The following is a 17,268-nucleotide window of genomic DNA, read 5'->3' on the forward strand; positions in this document are numbered from 1 at the left end:
GAACAGAAATTGATTAGAATACACAGAATACTTATGTATACCATTGAAAAAGCAAAAATCTGTATTTATTGGACAGGATACATTGCAATCTAATAAAACATCATATACTAGATCTATAATAAAAGCATACTGACAAGCTGATTAACGCAGTGGCAGCAATATAAATCCAACTGAAAAACAAAATGGACACTTTGAAAGACACTGTGGACACTTGGATTATGACAGTATACCACTCTCAAACTCAGGGTTACACTGAACCCATTTACAGATTTCAGAGAGCTATAACTGCAGTGTGAAACAGCTATAAACATACTTTCATTCAAAGCGAATGTATCCCTATTCTCTACAACTGTAATACCATCATAACGATGATCATCTTTTTTCTGCTCTTTAGATATGTAGTAAAAGTCATCCAAAGCAAGAATTATAAGCAATCAGTACTCAATGCATTTCATCTCCAAGAACAACAGGAAGTTATTTATATACGACATTAGGTTCTGACATTCTGAAATTCTTAGGCTGTATTTAATCCTACCTAGCATTCACATACTCACTGGAACAGCAGCAAGCAATAAAGTGCGTTTCAAAATCCAACGTGAAATAAAAATGTTAATAGGGTGTAAAGAATGAACTATGAAACACTAATCTGATGAAGTCACATCAAATAAACTGTGAGTAATTGACCCTCACACAGAAAACTTTTTGCCTCAATGCCAGAAGCACATATTACCGGTTTCAATTTAGTGAAACAGTGATGACTAAATAATAAAAACAAGCAGTCTTGAGACTTCCATTTTTTAAAGCACTGCTTTAGTCAGATACGGTAAAGAAACTATAATGAACCACAATGAGCCTCCAAACTCTGAAACCTGAACACTGAAGCTGCAACTAAGACATCAGAAGTGATCTTGGTGAGGAGAGAGACGCTAGGATCGAGTTGTTTAAAGACCCTACTTACATCTCATCTGACCTGTCCAGAACAACAATGAATTACACAATAATTACATCCCACTGTCTAGAAATATAGCTGAACTGATATTACAAATGCAGCAATTCAAAAGGTGCTATGATACAGTTAAAAAAATTGAGTGATTTAGGGTAGCTCTTACAAGATTTTTATCGATGTAATTCTCTTACTTTCGTCCTTTGGGGTTGCTTAAAATGTAAACCAAATTAAGAATGGGTATGATTTTCAAAGCGTTGTAGAATTTTTTACTTTTGGAACTTAATCTAAAAGTAAAATAAAAGTGCCATCAATAATGTCATGCCGAGAATTACCTGTAAGAAAGCTGGCTAGCCAGTACATACCAATGGCAACAATAACTTCAGTTGTGAACCTCAGTCATTTTGCTGCTCTCTTGGGCAACATATTTTAACATTCATGTTTTGTTATGTGCTAAATCTCTGGTACTGTTATACCACCACTGGTGGCAGTTATATTTAGACACGATTGTGAGATGTATTTGGCAACAGAAGCTGCTTAACTCTGCAATACTGACCAAGGTGCACATTCACAATTCCTTGTACTAGAATCTGTCATTTTAATATCGACAGATAACTATGTCCCAGATGAATAAAATGAAAGTTTGTTTTTTTTTCTCTGCAGTTTATGAACAGATCTGAAGATGAACTTGTTGGAGAAAGAACAAAAGAAGAGCCATACTGATCTAGCCAAATCAAGAGAGAAATCTGTTCCTACAGAGGAAAAAAAAAATGTGGTAAGTTTCACTTACCATGCAAACAAACACTGGCAATCGACACTAACAAACCTACAATCCGACAAAAAAGTAACCAGTATCAAATGCTACAGCAGTACAGTACATTAAAGCAAAATTTAGAGAAGGGCTTGTACAATTTTTTTTTTTCGGAGGAAAGCTTCTGACAAACACAGGAACATAAGGAAATTATGGCTTCATTGTTAGTTTTCTAGGCCACTGTTAAAATGTTTTTAAAATAAATGCAGGACTGAACAAAAACAAATTCTGTAAAATAAATTCTAATTGAAAATCTGAGTAATTTTATAACTGTTTCTTAGTATTGCAAAGATTAAGAAAAATCCCTCATGTATGAGAGTTAATTATATTTTACTTCTTGTTATATATACTAAAATATATTTTTAAAGTAAAATCCAAAAAAAGATTAATGCAGCAAAAGGTAAAAAAAGATCAAATGTTCGCCAAGAATTAAATTGGCACTGACACACTGACTGCTGCAGTTTAACATATTTAAACCACTTCAGCACTTCTGAATCAACAAGACTCATTTTTTATCACGTCTGCCGTTAAAGGGTCATAATTAAGAAATACAATCACTTCCATCTTCCATTTGCTAATTTGTGCTTAAAATATAAATCAATACTTTAGAACTCTTAGCATGTCAGAACAGTTAGACTACAATCAGAGTTTTTGTTCAGCTTAAAGTGTTCTAATGCACAATAAGCTGCAAGGACTAACTGCAGTAGGCGTTTTCTTTAAAAAAAAAAACAATTCCACACGGACCTCTATTGCTTAAACACATCTTAAAAAAGGATTTGCATGACTTAAAGCAATCGGTGCTCCATGGGAAGAATTTTTTTCTTCCCTCTCATACAAGCATACCACTTGAGCTTCCAAGGTTGAGGCAATCTATTTCCCCTCATACCACCAGATTCTAATAGGATCTACAAATGTTGAATGGACAGCTCCGACACAGAGAGAAGAGGGTGAGGGGAGGCTTCTACCAGCCTTCCCTCAATAATAACCGTATATCAGAATACCGTTTTAACTGGGATGCAAGTATTGCCCCTAACAAAAGGCTAGTTCTAATTTAATGTATAGCAAGACAAGCATTTTAATCAATCAACCAGATAATCCAGTCAAGAGAATCGTCTGAAACAGCACTCACAAAACGGAAACACTGTGCTACAGTTCCTAACATTTGCAGAACACTGTTTTAGTTGGATTTGCGGTGCATCAGACGAGATACAAACACTCACTGACTACAGAAGGTACATGACCATGCTACAGATTTACTGCAAACAAAAACAAAAAAAAGCACTCCACCATAACATGCTTTAAATTATTTTATTTTTTTTACTTACATGTATGCTGGTGAGAGTGGAGATGACCTAGATGTTTTAAGCACAGGAACTGGGAATTTCCAGCTAGCAGGAGAACCGCTTTTCCATTTCAATGGCATGTTGTCACCACAGTGCTACAATAACAGCAAAGAGCGTTTCCATAACAGACTTCCAGCTAGGACTTCCATCCCACACTGCGCTCGAACTGATGACTGCTGCAGCTAAAGGCAAGCTAATGATTCTGCCAATGCTCTTAAGCCAATGTTTCCACTCTGCCTGTTTGGCAAAATAGAGCTGTGAGGCATCTCCTTTTAAAAACCCCGTTCTGTCCCCTAAAGCGGTATGATGATTCTATCTGACTAGCTCAACAATAGTGCCACCTTGTTAAAGGAGCGTTGACTGCAGTACGTGTTAAGGGAAAAAAAAAAAGGACTGCACTGAACAGAGAGACAGCACAATGCAGCTTTGTTTACTACACAGAGCAAAGGCTGCATAAAGGGAAAAAGCAAACAACCATTGTTAAACCTAAACTGGGAGGTCATTCTTCAGAATCTAGGAAGAAAAAAAGATGCATCAACTCCGGCAAATGAGAAAGCCACTACTAAGTACATTGAGATAAAAAAAATAGAACTCACAAACATCACAAAGGGAGCGTGTGATTTATACGATTCAGACGTACCTAGTCAGAATACACTTGCCATCCTCTGAACATTCTTCTTTTGAGCTACAACAATAGAAATGGGATATTAATCTCAGCATAGCCTTGGGCCACAAGCTAATAAGAGATCAAGACTTGAAATTTCGGCAGCCCGCTTCCCTTTCGCTCAAGCTCCATCCAAACAAAACATTAGTGCCATTATGGAAAGCAGCTCATTTCCACAATTACAGTCCATCCCATCCAAAGTGCACTGAGCCAAATGTCAAAAAGTCTGAAATGATGCAATTTCCTGCATGCTGCTTCTCGTAGTTTTAAGGTTTCTCATTGAATCTGTATTTTTTTTCTCTCAGAATTTTAGTTCCCTAGTTCCTTCTCCAAGCATGTTGTTAAGCAACTCCTCATGCATTTTACAACAAGCTGCAGCAATCCCCAGCTATCTCCCTCTCCCTCTCTCTCTCTCTGTCTGTCTTCCTGCAGCAGGAAAGCATGCAGCAGCCTGCTGGCAAAGAAAAGCCCGCGGAGGGATGCGAGTCTTAATTGAAAAGCCCCTCCGAGAGCTCACAAGTCAGTTCCGTGTCCAGGCAGGAGAAGGCGGTGTGGCAGCCGGTCAGGGCAGACCCTCATGGACCCGGCGGACAGAGACGACACCAGCTGACACGCGCACGGAGAAAGCCACCCTACTGACAATGAGGGGCTTCTGAAGACTGACACCCTCGGTTTACCGCACAGCTAATGATGTGCTGCTCTAGGTCTTCATTCCATTTTTTTTTTATCAGTCCAGCTGGTTCATTAAGGTATTCTGCTCCACACCGTGTAAGTAAAAAAGCTGGAAGCCGTAACATCAGGAATGGAACCAAGTCGTTATTTAGACTGTGGTTTCCACACCACTGTTAATCTGAGGTGAAGCAAACTGATCTGACCTCTTCAGATTCAGTAAGTACATTTTAATCAAAGAATTTTTCCTGTCCTTGGATTCCAAATTATGACGGAGGAAATTTTTGCACCTGTGTAAATCCTTATACATTTCAAAACCTTTTTTTTAGCTTTGCAAAGAAATACAGACACAATGAAATGATGGTGATGACTAATTCACAATAGCCAGCACAAAAATATCAGCAGCAAAGAAAAATGCAAAATAAGCAAAGATACTCATTCTTCTTCATTAATCCTATGCATAGAAACGTCAAATAACATCTATTTTCACCACACTCATACTCTAGTTGGTAGCATGTAATACATTATGACGCCAATCAAGGCAAGTGTTTTACATGAGTGTCACTGCTTTGATATACACATGTTCAATAGCTGTAAAGGAACCATCCACAAAGACAGTAAAGCCATTGTTCTACCTCATACATAGAACAAAGCCCTATCGCCATTACACAGTTCTATGCCAAGAAAAAAAACTCCCTTTATGACACTAATGATTTGGTATATTAAGCTACCTCAGCAGCAGACATGGATCAACCTTTTTTAAACCAGACCAACAAGGTGAATCGCAGCACCCAGTCTAACTCATTTTTAACTGCTGTCAAAGAAGAACAATTGTCAGGGTGCATTAAAACCACAGTCCCAAAGGTGTGGACCCAGTTTAATAAACCAATCCCTTAATCTCTTATAGCACCTACTGGGAACCTTAATGTTATTATGAAAAGAAAAAAAAACCTTCCAATTATAGATTGGAAGATGTCTGTGACCTGCTTCTCCAATACAAAAGGGAAATAGAGCACAAGGTTTGCAAAGATTAAGGGAGCAATGGAGAAAGAAGAGTCAACTTGCTTTTCATCAATTGCATTCTACACACAAAAGAATACCACTGATTTTGTGGTGTCTGAAGAACCATCCTTTTCCCTAAAGACGACATCCATCCATTCACAATCAGATATTTATGACTGGAGTTACAGGACCCATAAATTAGACAACTAATGTTGCTTTTTTTAATTTCCCATTATTCAACTTTTGAAATAGGCTTCTATGAAGCTGAGAAAAAAATTGACTGCTCCTTCTTTGTCACTGATTTGAAATATCAGCCTGAAAAGCCGGTACAGCAGCACGTTTGGATGTATTTGGACATTTAAAGGGCAACCCGTTAGCTAATTAGAAAGCTTAATTAAAATATATTTTTCCAAATGGGTCACTGTTGTTTTAAAATAAAAACCTTGAGTCATAATATACAACAAAAAGGTCTATTCCATGCTGAAAATAAAATAAAATAAAAATTTTGGCAGTGGAAACTTCTTCGGGTATATAAAAATTAAAGCCCATCTCATTCATTTGATTATGAAAAGCCAAGAAATCTGAGGATCTCATCCAGCCATTTCTTACAAGAAACCAGAGTATCTTCTTTGGCAATATGGCATGGTAAGCGTGCTCTATACTCCCACAACTGTTTGTGTAAAGAAGCACCTCCTGTTCTCAGTCTTAAATACACTTTCCCTTAGTTTTCATTTGTGCCCTTCAAATTGTACTACTAAAAGGGTAGCTTTATCATTGCCCTTAAGGATTTTGAAGGCCTTATTCAAGTCTGGTACAGTCTTCTTTGCTCAGGAGTGAAAAGATTCACCTCTTAACGTCTTTTAATCAGCTCAGGCCATTCTTTTAAAACAAGCGAGTGCAATCTTCTCATTTTCTAAAACACTGTACATTAGACCAATGCAAGTACACAAAGATGCACATAAATGGAGACGTTGTAAGTGTCCAACTTCACATGTGCAGAGAGTTGTGGACTGTGCAGCTTGTTTGTTATTTGTTCTAAATTAAAAAGGGAACAATATATATCCTTCAAAATAGTGCTTTATATACTGTATTTCAATAAGTGCTTTGGTATGTATATAATTCAACAGTAAAAAAACCTACAATGAATATGAATAGTATAATTTATTCAAAACAGATTAAGGATGCTTAAAACATACCAGGACTCTATGTGCTCATTGGAGGAAGGAAAGGGGATTTGCTGTACTTAAAATCTGACAAAGGTTTAGGGTTGGGAAATTCTATTGTATATACTCTGGGGCACAGACAACAACTCTTTGATCTTTTGTGAGCGATTAGTTTCCTCGGTCGATAGAGTTCTTATCAAAATTCCACTGTAAAAGCTCCTTCATCTATCATTTTTATACCTGTTTCTACAAAAATAAGCTCTCGGATGGCTCATTATCACAGCATGTCCACACTTTCAGTGAACTCTTATCTTTGAGCTAACAGTGTGTGTGGAATGGGAATGCTGTGCTTTTTTAGTTCTCGTTCAAATTAATACTCCATTTGCTGATAAAGTCATCAGACATGTTACACTTACTGTACATCCAAATGTACCATGTAACGTATTATGACGATTTCAAGACATTTTTAGAAATGTTCTATAATCTGTGAATAATTGGTTCAAAGAGCTCAAATAAAAATGCCTTCAATGTTAAAACCCTTTGAGATCTCTACAATCTATCACTTGCACTGCTTCGAATAGGTGCTGTACACTAAGAAAGAACCAATTGAATTCCAAACAATCTTTCACACTTGAGCTGTGAAAAACTAAAGCAAAATAGATCTCCACTCTGTCCTGTTGTATTTGAGGGATTATTGAAAGCAATATAGACGATGTGCAAGCAGCTAAAAGGATTTTCTCTGAAGATGAAGGGAGAATGTATTGGGTTCTCCCTACAGATGAATAAAGGGAGCACTACCATCCTAAAAAACGATCTGCTGGGACCAGTGATTTCCAATCAAAGAGATATCTGGAGAAAGCCTTCGAACCGGAGCAAACAGTGCTTATCTGGAATTCTGATTTAATATATTTCCCATTTGCCTTCTTTATGCAGGTATTTATTGTTCTTATCCTAGAGTACCAGATAGAATCAGCCAGAATTCTGGTACCGCCAGAATCAGGCATTCCCCCATCTGGCGTATGTCACACAGAATATAAGTGTGAAGAGCTCTAATGCAAATCCCTTTGAAACAGACAATATAGACAGAATAAGAAAATAAAAAAAAAACACCAGGCATAAAAATGCAGCCAACGAACGCCAAGCTGTCATCGGCCCATTACTTTTGAGTACTGGGAGCTTCCCCGCTATCACAGGGAGACCGTAACAGTGACTGTTTCTCTGGGTATTCACTGCACCATTTAAGACAACAGCCAGCTTCTCTGCCTTTTCCTGCCAAGTAAATTAAACTGGAATTTGGAGTACTAACCTTTTTCTAAGGTACATTTTTCTCTGACGTGAATTCAATTTAATTCAAATTCTGGACCTCCCAGACAAACATTCTGTTGTATTAAATTGTAAGGACAATTTAAACACTGTATAAAGTTCCGCTGTTTGTATAGACAGAGCATGCATTTATATCACATATTCTACATGGATTGATTTTCAATGCCACTGGTATAAGACACGTACAATGTTTACTAAAGCATTAAAATCTCATGGATATTTTGACATTTTTCAACATAAGAATGTAAGGAAAACTCTTTAAATTGTACAGGATGAGACTGCAATTCATGTGCACAGTAGGTGAGACAAAGATAATTAATACTGAGAAATTAGATTAAAGCAACAAAGCTTTAGAGGGATGAAAGAGTGGGATAGAAAAGTCATGGAAGATCCTTTTCAGCGTCATGCCACAGGCAGTTTCTAGGTAAACACCTAGAGAAATGGGCAGGCATTGTGGCCAGCAGCTACGTGGAGTGGTGATGGCCTCTGGCAGGTGCTTCCTGCAGACTGTTTTCCTCATTTACACTTCTCCTGTCACTCTGCTATTTTTAGACGTGCTCTGTAATTTAGATCCATGATTTATTTAGGAAAAAGATGTAGTGGTTTAGCAGTAATTCCAATTCAATACATCTTCTATTAAAAAAGAAAAAGCTAAATACTTGTACCATTAATCACTGCGCATTTTTATAGCACATCAATACATCACATCAAATAAGGCTTTTATAACAGTAATATAATTTCACTGCAGTGCTTTATCCCACAGGAGAATCTGGCTGCTGTATTTGCTTTGCACACACATACAATGTCACTGTCTCCCACTGAGAACACTATTAAGTACATAGGCAGAAAATGCTGAACATTGGGTTTTCTTAAATTTCTTTGTGAAATTATAATGCATCTTAAGTACTGGTCGCTGTATAAAACAAAGGGAAGAGAATGATAATGACTGCAATAAAGAGACTCCTTTGAGTATTTACTGCATGACTCTGATAATGCGGATTTACTTCACATTTCAGCTAAACTCGTGTTTTACACAGTAAGACATACATTAATTATACTCCTAAGTTTAGTACATTGCAACTGCATTCCTCTTGGCCCTGAAATGAGAAGTATTTCCACCCCTGAGAATGACAATGTGTGTCCTGTTCACAGGCGGTCACTGTGGGCTTTATTCCTGTTGGCACGTTACACCCCTGACATGTAAATCACACTCCAGTTGACACCCAGTTCATGTGCAGCTGATCTTGAAGAAAAACCCAAGCCTGCGTCCTTCACACCTTCTGCTCTCAATATATCAATGGTGACCAGTCAGTCCTTTTTTTTGGAATGACAGATTTTTTGCTCTTCAACCACATTCTCCTTTCCTCAAAATGATATTTTCAAACAACAAGCACTGCAGAGCAGAATGTGTTTTGAATTAAAAGAAACTGCACCAGGCAGAAATCTCTGAATTTTGTCATCTTGTACACCAATACTATTTATGGTAAACTTTTGACAGGTTCAAAGCATTTTTGTCATCCCAGTTTCCATTTGCACAAGCACAATGCATTTCAAATGAATAATTCACAATACAAATAAAAAGCACTAAACATTATTGTATTTCTCTAGCATTGAAATTCAAAGGTCCTCATTCACTACAGGGCGATGTAATTCTATTACCACTCGGTAAGGATACGGACACAAATGACGTTAATTCTAATGAGCCTAATTGTATTATTAAACACTTATTGTAAGAAGCAGAGCTTATTGATAAATGACATATGAATAATAATGAGAAGAGAAATATGAAACTTCAAACATAGCTACATTTAAAGTACTGTATTTATTATTTTTTTCTGAAAGCCATACTGTGTATTTATATAATGTAATATTACATAATTTACATATCAATATACCAAAATAATTTGAAATAATTTTAAAATTAAAAAAATTATCAAGGAAATCATGAGCCTGTCATTTCATAGACTACAGTTGCTTTCTTTTCCTGAAAAGGCTAAAACACCATTCATTCAAATTTTAAGAAAACATTATAGGGGACGAAAAATATTCTAGGAACAAGTAATAGGTTTATTCCATGCTGAAAAGAGAAGAAAGAAAACACAACGTTTTAGCTGTGGAGCTTTCTGTTTTCTTGTGTTTTCTTTCTCCTCTTTTCAGCATGAAATAAACCTATTACTTGTTTCTAGAATATTTTTTGTCCTAAAATTTTAAGCAAACATTAGAATGAATAATATTATGAAATGAATGAAAAATATTATAGCCCATCTTGCTATGAGTACTGATCACTACTCTGCTGCTTTTCTGTTTATTTTAAAATGCTAAAATGCTAATTAGATTGACTGCAATCTACACAAGAGGTCACATTAAATAATGAAGTTTGGTCCTATAAGGAAACACCAGTGGTTTACCTCTGAAATAACATGTTTACATTTCTAAATCATTTAACAGTGCACTTTAGAATGCCATTTTTATAGGGCAGAATAACATTATATCATCTGGGGAAAAGTAAGAAAAAGCACTTATTATTACACTGAAATGTGTACAGTACATGAATCTTTTAAAAGTGCATGCTGAAAGAAAATTGGGAAATTGCCATAAAATGACCACTTATTACAGTTAAAGCGCAGTGCATTCCCAATTTGTAGCTAATCTCATAAATGCTGAAAACAACACACAAAATGTTTTGAAATTTCCTTTCCAGTTGTTAAACAAGAGAAGCCCTGTTTAACTAATCTTAGACAAATGCTTCTTAATGCTTCAGAAGTTCACTGGCCTACAGAATGCATACTGTAGCAGTACACTGTTTTGTGTTTGCAGACTATAAGCAGCTACTGTATGTCACCACCCAAGAAAAACAGCACATTTGGTAATAGAAAGCAATACCACTCCATTATTACACAAAAGCGTGATCGTGATGTAAAACTGAAGAAAAAAGAAGGCTGTCTAAAGAAAGTAATCAGTAATGAACCTTTATATATTGAATAAGCATTATATCCCTACTTGTGCTTTCTATGATGAGTTACATTACTAGGTGCATTTCAAGTAATTTAGCAACATCACTTGTGAAATGAATCATGACTCAGTCTTTCTTGCTTGCAGTTCTCACTCCACCTCAATGTTTAATCTGTTTGTTTTTTGGACCCACATATACAAAAAATGTAATCTTCTGCATATTTCAAACATGGCTTACATTCTGTAACTCCAATTTAATCCCCTTTAGTTTGACATGTGAACATAAAGTATTACATTTAAACCAAAAAAAGAATTATACGATTTAACCCCATGGATACACCCTTTATTATTTTTATCAGGTATGTTTACTGAGCTTCAAAATAAAACATCATTTTCAATAAGGGATGATGACGACTTTCTTGCCTAATTTTCTAACCTTTTCAGTCCACCAGTACCAAGAGGTTGAGACAGCCTCATTCAGAGTCACTTCTTCAAGTAGTATCAGCCCACTGCAGTACACTGTACCTTAATCATCTCAATTAGTTAATTTAATTGCTACAATTTATGCACAGAAGCAAGTAAATTAATACAGATATACAAGACTAATGACATTTTAACATGCATACATTTAAATCAATAGTATCACAGACAATGAAACAATCAATTCAAATTATCATTATGAAAATGTGTATATCAACAGTACCTTTGCTGAAAACAAACAAGTCTACAGTAAGTATTCCTTTCTCTGGTGACTTGCTGTAGGAAATGCCCTATTGTTTATTACATGTATGTTGAAAAGTGCACATATCTTGGAATGGTTGTTTTTTCCAGAAGAACATTAGATCAATGTCTCTGTCAAAGAATTAATTAGAACATGAGGGTGCAAACTTTCTTTTCCATTGTGTTGTTTTTTCAGTGGACACCCACTCACTAGTATACAGCTCTGCCTTTTCTGGTTTTGGTTCAAACATCTGTCATCATCTTTTAAGTGTACTCCACTGATAATTTACAGGTTTTGCAAAAAACGATACTCCATCTCTGTACAGTACATTAGGTGAATACTCTTGCATTCATTGAAATAATGTAGTTCATGCATCCATTTTTAATTTTTGCACTTTTCTTTAATTGCTTCAGTTTATTAATTTGTGCCCATAAACTCAACATAATTAGATTATAATTGTATAATCACTTCCTAATTTCTTACCTAAAGAAATGCCTGAAGGCTACCGTATGAACTGTGATTTAAAAACCCAGGTCACATGGTCAAGAAATCTAAATGTAACACACTCACAAAGTTATCAGTAGGACAACGACTTCATAACACAAATCTTTTAGTAGCAGGTGCACTGACATCGAACACTTAACACATGTAATTCATTACGCTAATTAAGAGCCGTCATAAACAGGGCTGATCAGCATGAGGCTAACATGTTTATGGGGCTGCTGTTGGAAACACTAGAAGCTGTACATGTGACACAGTTTGCACCCGGTTACACACATTGTCATGTGGGATTCTGTCCCATTCGTAGTGCCTAGACGAGCATGCGCCTGTTCACAGCTCTCCAAACCTAAGATGCCACAATCGGGGATAGACTATGCACTGTTGGAACACCGTGAAATTTCTGGCAGTGTCCACACTACATAGTGAGCAACAGGAAGCTGACTTAGCCCAGCCTGGCAACTAATAACCTGCAAATATTCTCTTGACAAACAGGACATTTACATTGCTGTGCTTTTTTTCTTGTTTTTATCACTTTAGACACTCAACAGATTAAATCCGTTCATTTCCTATCCTTCTCCCTGTCACTAATAAGGTAATTTTCATGTGGTGATTAGGTAACAAAGTCTTGGTCAATCATGAATGATGAATTAATCAAAATGACACCAATAACATTTAATATCCCAATACAGTAATACTTCTCTTGATTCCCAACATACATTTCACACAAGCTATCATATTTTTGACTGGAATTATCTTTTCTTAACCCTTTCTTTGTTCGTCTTGTACTGCTGTTCTTGTGACGTATTTGGTCATGTATTTTGCCTACATTAACAGGCATTAACAAAACAATATTGTTTATTAATGACTTGTATGGAACCAGATGGTAAATGCTCTGCATGGTCAGCTAACGGTGGTGCAGCTAGTGAATGCTGCTGAACATACCGTGTGGGCATCTTCATCCCACCCATCTATTTTCTAACTGCTTCTTCCAATCTGGGCTCGCAGGGTAGCCAGAGCCTATCCCGGGAAGCCACGGGCGCAACACCGGGTACATCCTGGATGGGACACCAGTCCATCGGAGGGCTCACACAGACACAAACTGAGTGATGAAGCCAATTCACAGATGGGGAAAATAAGGAGGCCATGATTGGTAAAGGCCAATGGGAAATTTGGCCAGGACGCCAGGGTAACACCTCTACTCCTTTCGAGAAAACAGTGGGATTTTAAACTAGGGTCAATTTTCTCAGAAGCTGATTGACCTACCAGAGTCGTTTTAGACTGGTATCACACCAAGTCTGGAACTGAACCCAGGGTCCCAGAGACACGAGGCACAAATGACAACCCCTGCACCACCATGCTGATGTCCGGGGACACATGCTCCTTGCAAAACATATACATTTCTTGAAATAAACTATTTTGCATGGTAATAAAAAATAATGATCTAATAAAGCTATAGAATAGCCTCTTAAATATAACATAAGCATAACATAGGAAGTGCAGTCGTGAGGCTATACATCACATATACAGAAATATGCCCCAAGGCACATGTTTCTCACACGAGTTTAAATCAATATTACATGCAGACAGGTTAGCTTTCCAGCAAGCAACCCCTTTCGGTTCACTTTAGTTTTTAAAATGAGCTACTGGGTAGCTATCGAACTGCAAATAGCAACAATTGTAATGTCTGTACTTTTTGCATCTAAAAAGAAGTTTCACAGAGTGTAAGCTTATCCTCGACATCCAGATTCTTTCCCATTTTCACGAAAATACTTCCATGGTATCTGAATCCCAGTTTAATCAGATAATCAAAGCTTCATGCAACAGGTAACATGTTGCAAAACAACTTTGTTTTTCTAACATGTTCAGTTTGCATTTATTGTAAGAAGTGGTTTTAACTCAAAATGTATTATGCACTCTTAGAATAATGCATTCATGTGTTATCGATTATTAGGCAAATTAATCTTATAACTGCAGAGTACGCATATAATCTCTTTCCGCCTCCATTTAATTTAAAAATATGCCATTGTTTATAAAGCTACTTACAGTTAAGATACACTTAGCAGCTGGATTTCCTCTGAGATTATAGAAACCCATTCACTCTAGAAATTGGTAATAGATTCATTTAAAACACAGAATGTGAATAAGATTTTTTTGAAACCTGACAGATGCCTGTGCAGCTGTAAGAATACTTAATCAAGTCAGCTTCTTCAGTGCAATCGGAGCAAGAGACCGCAGTATGACCAGCAAATCCAAAACTGAATCCAACTGACAGGCAATGGGAGGCTCATTACCTTCCCTGTATAACAGAGCAAAGTCATTCTATGGAGAATGAAAAACCCTGGTCCCCTCACCCCCTGTCTGTTGTTCTGTCACTAGGCAATCATTCATCTGACGAAACACAAAGAGAGAAGAGCATGTTCGCTGACCTCCCACATCAGCTCTTCTCCATCCTGATCCGTCATCTTAAAAGCTCCCAGTATGGAAGCAGAAATTCATCGCTAAAAGAGCCATCCTGTAAACACAGGCAACACTCAGAATCCTCCAACCTGAAACTGTAAATGTATGGAAGTGCTACACTAGCACCTCTCCAAAGACTACCTCTCCTACCAACGACAATACAGCAGAAACTAACACTTAAATCTCTCTGAGGTATTTATGGATCATCTCAAACCTGTACCTCTTCAAATTTGAATTGACATTCTTTGGCAAGTAAGCAGTACAAGAGTTTAAACGGTCTAACAATAAATCAGGCCACCAAGACCACATGCTTTGTCCTTGAACCGACCCATCATCATGACAGGGCCCAGTTCACAGGCCACCTCAAGCATGACTGAGCAGATTTAAGAATCAAAGACAAAATCCAATAACTGCTGAGGCAAGTAAGTGGGAAGGAACAGCTTCACACAGGGGGGGATTAAAAAAGTGCTGCACTGTTCATCTGTGGTCCTTATTAAGCACCTTGAGGTTTTCATCAAATCAAAAATGACAGATTTTACTTAATTAAAAAAATGTTAATACCCCAATCAGTGATTACCTCCGCCCCCATTAGCACTAATCTCGGGATACTTAATCTTTCTTCTGGTAAACAACTTTAGGAGGACGGCTAATCTGGGCTGTGAATCCAGCTATAAACAGCCAAATTACATATAGACGTTTGAATTAAGTGCAACTAGGTACTGTACATGGCCAAACCTGTTAGCTATACAGTAACTATCGCAAGTAGCATGATGACTTCGGACTTCTAACCTGTTGGAGGATTTTCCAAAAATGCACATGACACTAATCTACTTTTTTCTTTGCAGCCGTCAAAACCAAAGATCTTTTTCTTACTGGAAAGCACAGTGTGCATTATGCCCATTTATCTGATGGAAAACTATCAAACTAGTTGTCTTAGTTGTAAACCTTTGGAAAGGCTAACTCCTATTGCAGAGCAGTCAAACATTTCAGGATTTCTGCATAATATATGTACTGTTTATACTGCTTGTTCAGCACAATCTGTACAAGAACCTGCTACTTGTAAAACTGGAAAAGGACTGCTGTGGTGCTGGATCTTAAATTCATTACTCATAAACAGACACTTCCTGAAAAGAAATTTGGTTGAAATTATTTAGGCTAAAGATTTTCATTCACTCTAGAAATACCTTCTTTAAATTGCCATATTTAATCTTTTTGTTACAAAACTACGGGATATTTCCATCTCTCACAAATGTAAATTGTGTCCAAAATGCAACATTTTCTATAGCTTTTAAGACCATACTGTGGCACTACATGAATCGCATTAGTAAGGCTAGAAAGCTACTGTATACAAGCATTTTCTCAGTCCTATTAGCATTCTTTAAAACTTTACTCTAACAATCTGGTACAAGGTCAATCTATTATCAAAGGGTGAGGTTCAGCCAATAGGGGGTTAAGTCACAAGATTACCAGTCTACAGTCGGCAGCAGAATAAAGATGATCTTGGAGTTCTTGTGTGAAACCTATCAGTTTTCTAAAGGGTTCTTGTGTGGAAACGAGAACATCATGAAAGCTGCTCAATGTGCAAAACTCAGAAATATAAATGCCGATTACCGCATGCTTTCCAGTATAATAAACCAATGGATCGTTCTAAAATAAAATGAAACGCATACTGAAAATTAAGTACTCAGATTTTACTGTTGGAGAGTGAACATTGTAGCCATTTATTAATAGAATGGTATTGTCCTACAACAGTTAAGTAAAATTCTACCACTGTAGAAGGGGGTATACTGTAAAGAACATCACTGGTCTTTAATTAGACATTTAAGGCAATGATGTTAATTCGATGTTACGAAGAATTACTGAGTTGTTACTGCTTAGTGCAATTTCTGAAAAATTTAGTTACTGCTAAATTGTTTGAACACAACATTACTTCACAGAATATAATAATCTCCGTTTGCAATTTGCTGTAATAGATCACTTCTATTACTTCTAAAATGTGTAGTTAATTTTTTGAGTGTATAAAATACCACAGCAAGAAAGTGGAACTAAAGAATTAAAATGAGTGCATACTCTGTCAATACAACACTGATATACTGAAATGAACACCTTCATTTGTTCAAACTAAAAAGCAATTTCTAATACAATCTTTTCTGAAGCAATGAAGGCTGTTAAAGTTGTCCCCTGGTAAGATTTTCTACCTGTAATCTGTTTGACCCTATGCCAAATTTTAAGTTTCCAATAGTGTGAGAAAACTAAAACACATGTTTGTAAGTTTAGTTGCAAAAACAAGTTCCTTCTGTGCCACTGAATGTTTGAGGTGCAAAGCGTTAATGAACTAAGGCACTTTAATTCCCAAGGTCTCACATTCAGCTTGTCACAAACACTATTGAACAATGCTGCTACTGAACTGCAAAATTAAACCTTTAATCGCCTTTGTAGAAAGCAGCAACTTGCTTAATACAAATACTTCCCATTAGTACATGGCATATAGGGGTCCATAAAAGTGTTTTGCGTTATTGAAATGGATTACAAACCAAATAAAATAAATATGCAAGAAAGAACCACTGCTCTACCAGTCTGAAGTTTACATGCTTTAATTCAATTGTATATATCTGTATAACAGGATGGCAGAGTGGTGCAGTTACTGTAGCATCGCTGCATTGCTGGGTTCAATTCCAGACATGGGGTGCTATCTGCTTAGAGTTTGTATGTGCTTTCC

At 36.8% G+C, this 17,268-nt stretch overlaps 1 protein-coding gene across 26 annotated transcripts in view; it reads right to left on the reverse strand.

The window, feature by feature from the left end:
* Positions 1-17,268, reverse strand: part of klhl13 (kelch-like family member 13) — a 121,139-nt gene that overhangs the window by 48,829 nt on the left and 55,042 nt on the right. Inside the window, exons 1-2 of one of the 26 annotated variants that reach the window (XM_088649059.1) lie at positions 3,738-4,359; positions 3,080-3,192 (exon numbers count right to left, since the gene is read on the reverse strand). The exons of 21 other annotated variants lie outside the window; for them this stretch is intronic. In XM_088649059.1, the coding sequence (XP_088505185.1) occupies positions 3,080-3,177 (98 nt within the window). In that variant the 5' untranslated portion in view covers positions 3,178-3,192; positions 3,738-4,359. Of the gene's footprint in view, positions 1-3,079; positions 3,682-3,737; positions 4,360-17,268 lie in introns of those variants that run through there. 4 more of the 26 variants (XM_088649066.1, XM_088649068.1, XM_088649057.1 and 1 more) reach the window with 4 other exon arrangements.

The sequence above is a fragment of the Lepisosteus platostomus genome, chromosome 10 (genome assembly GCF_059453375.1).
Source record: "Lepisosteus platostomus isolate fLepPlt1 chromosome 10, fLepPlt1.hap1, whole genome shotgun sequence".
Taxonomy (NCBI): domain Eukaryota; kingdom Metazoa; phylum Chordata; class Actinopteri; order Semionotiformes; family Lepisosteidae; genus Lepisosteus; species Lepisosteus platostomus.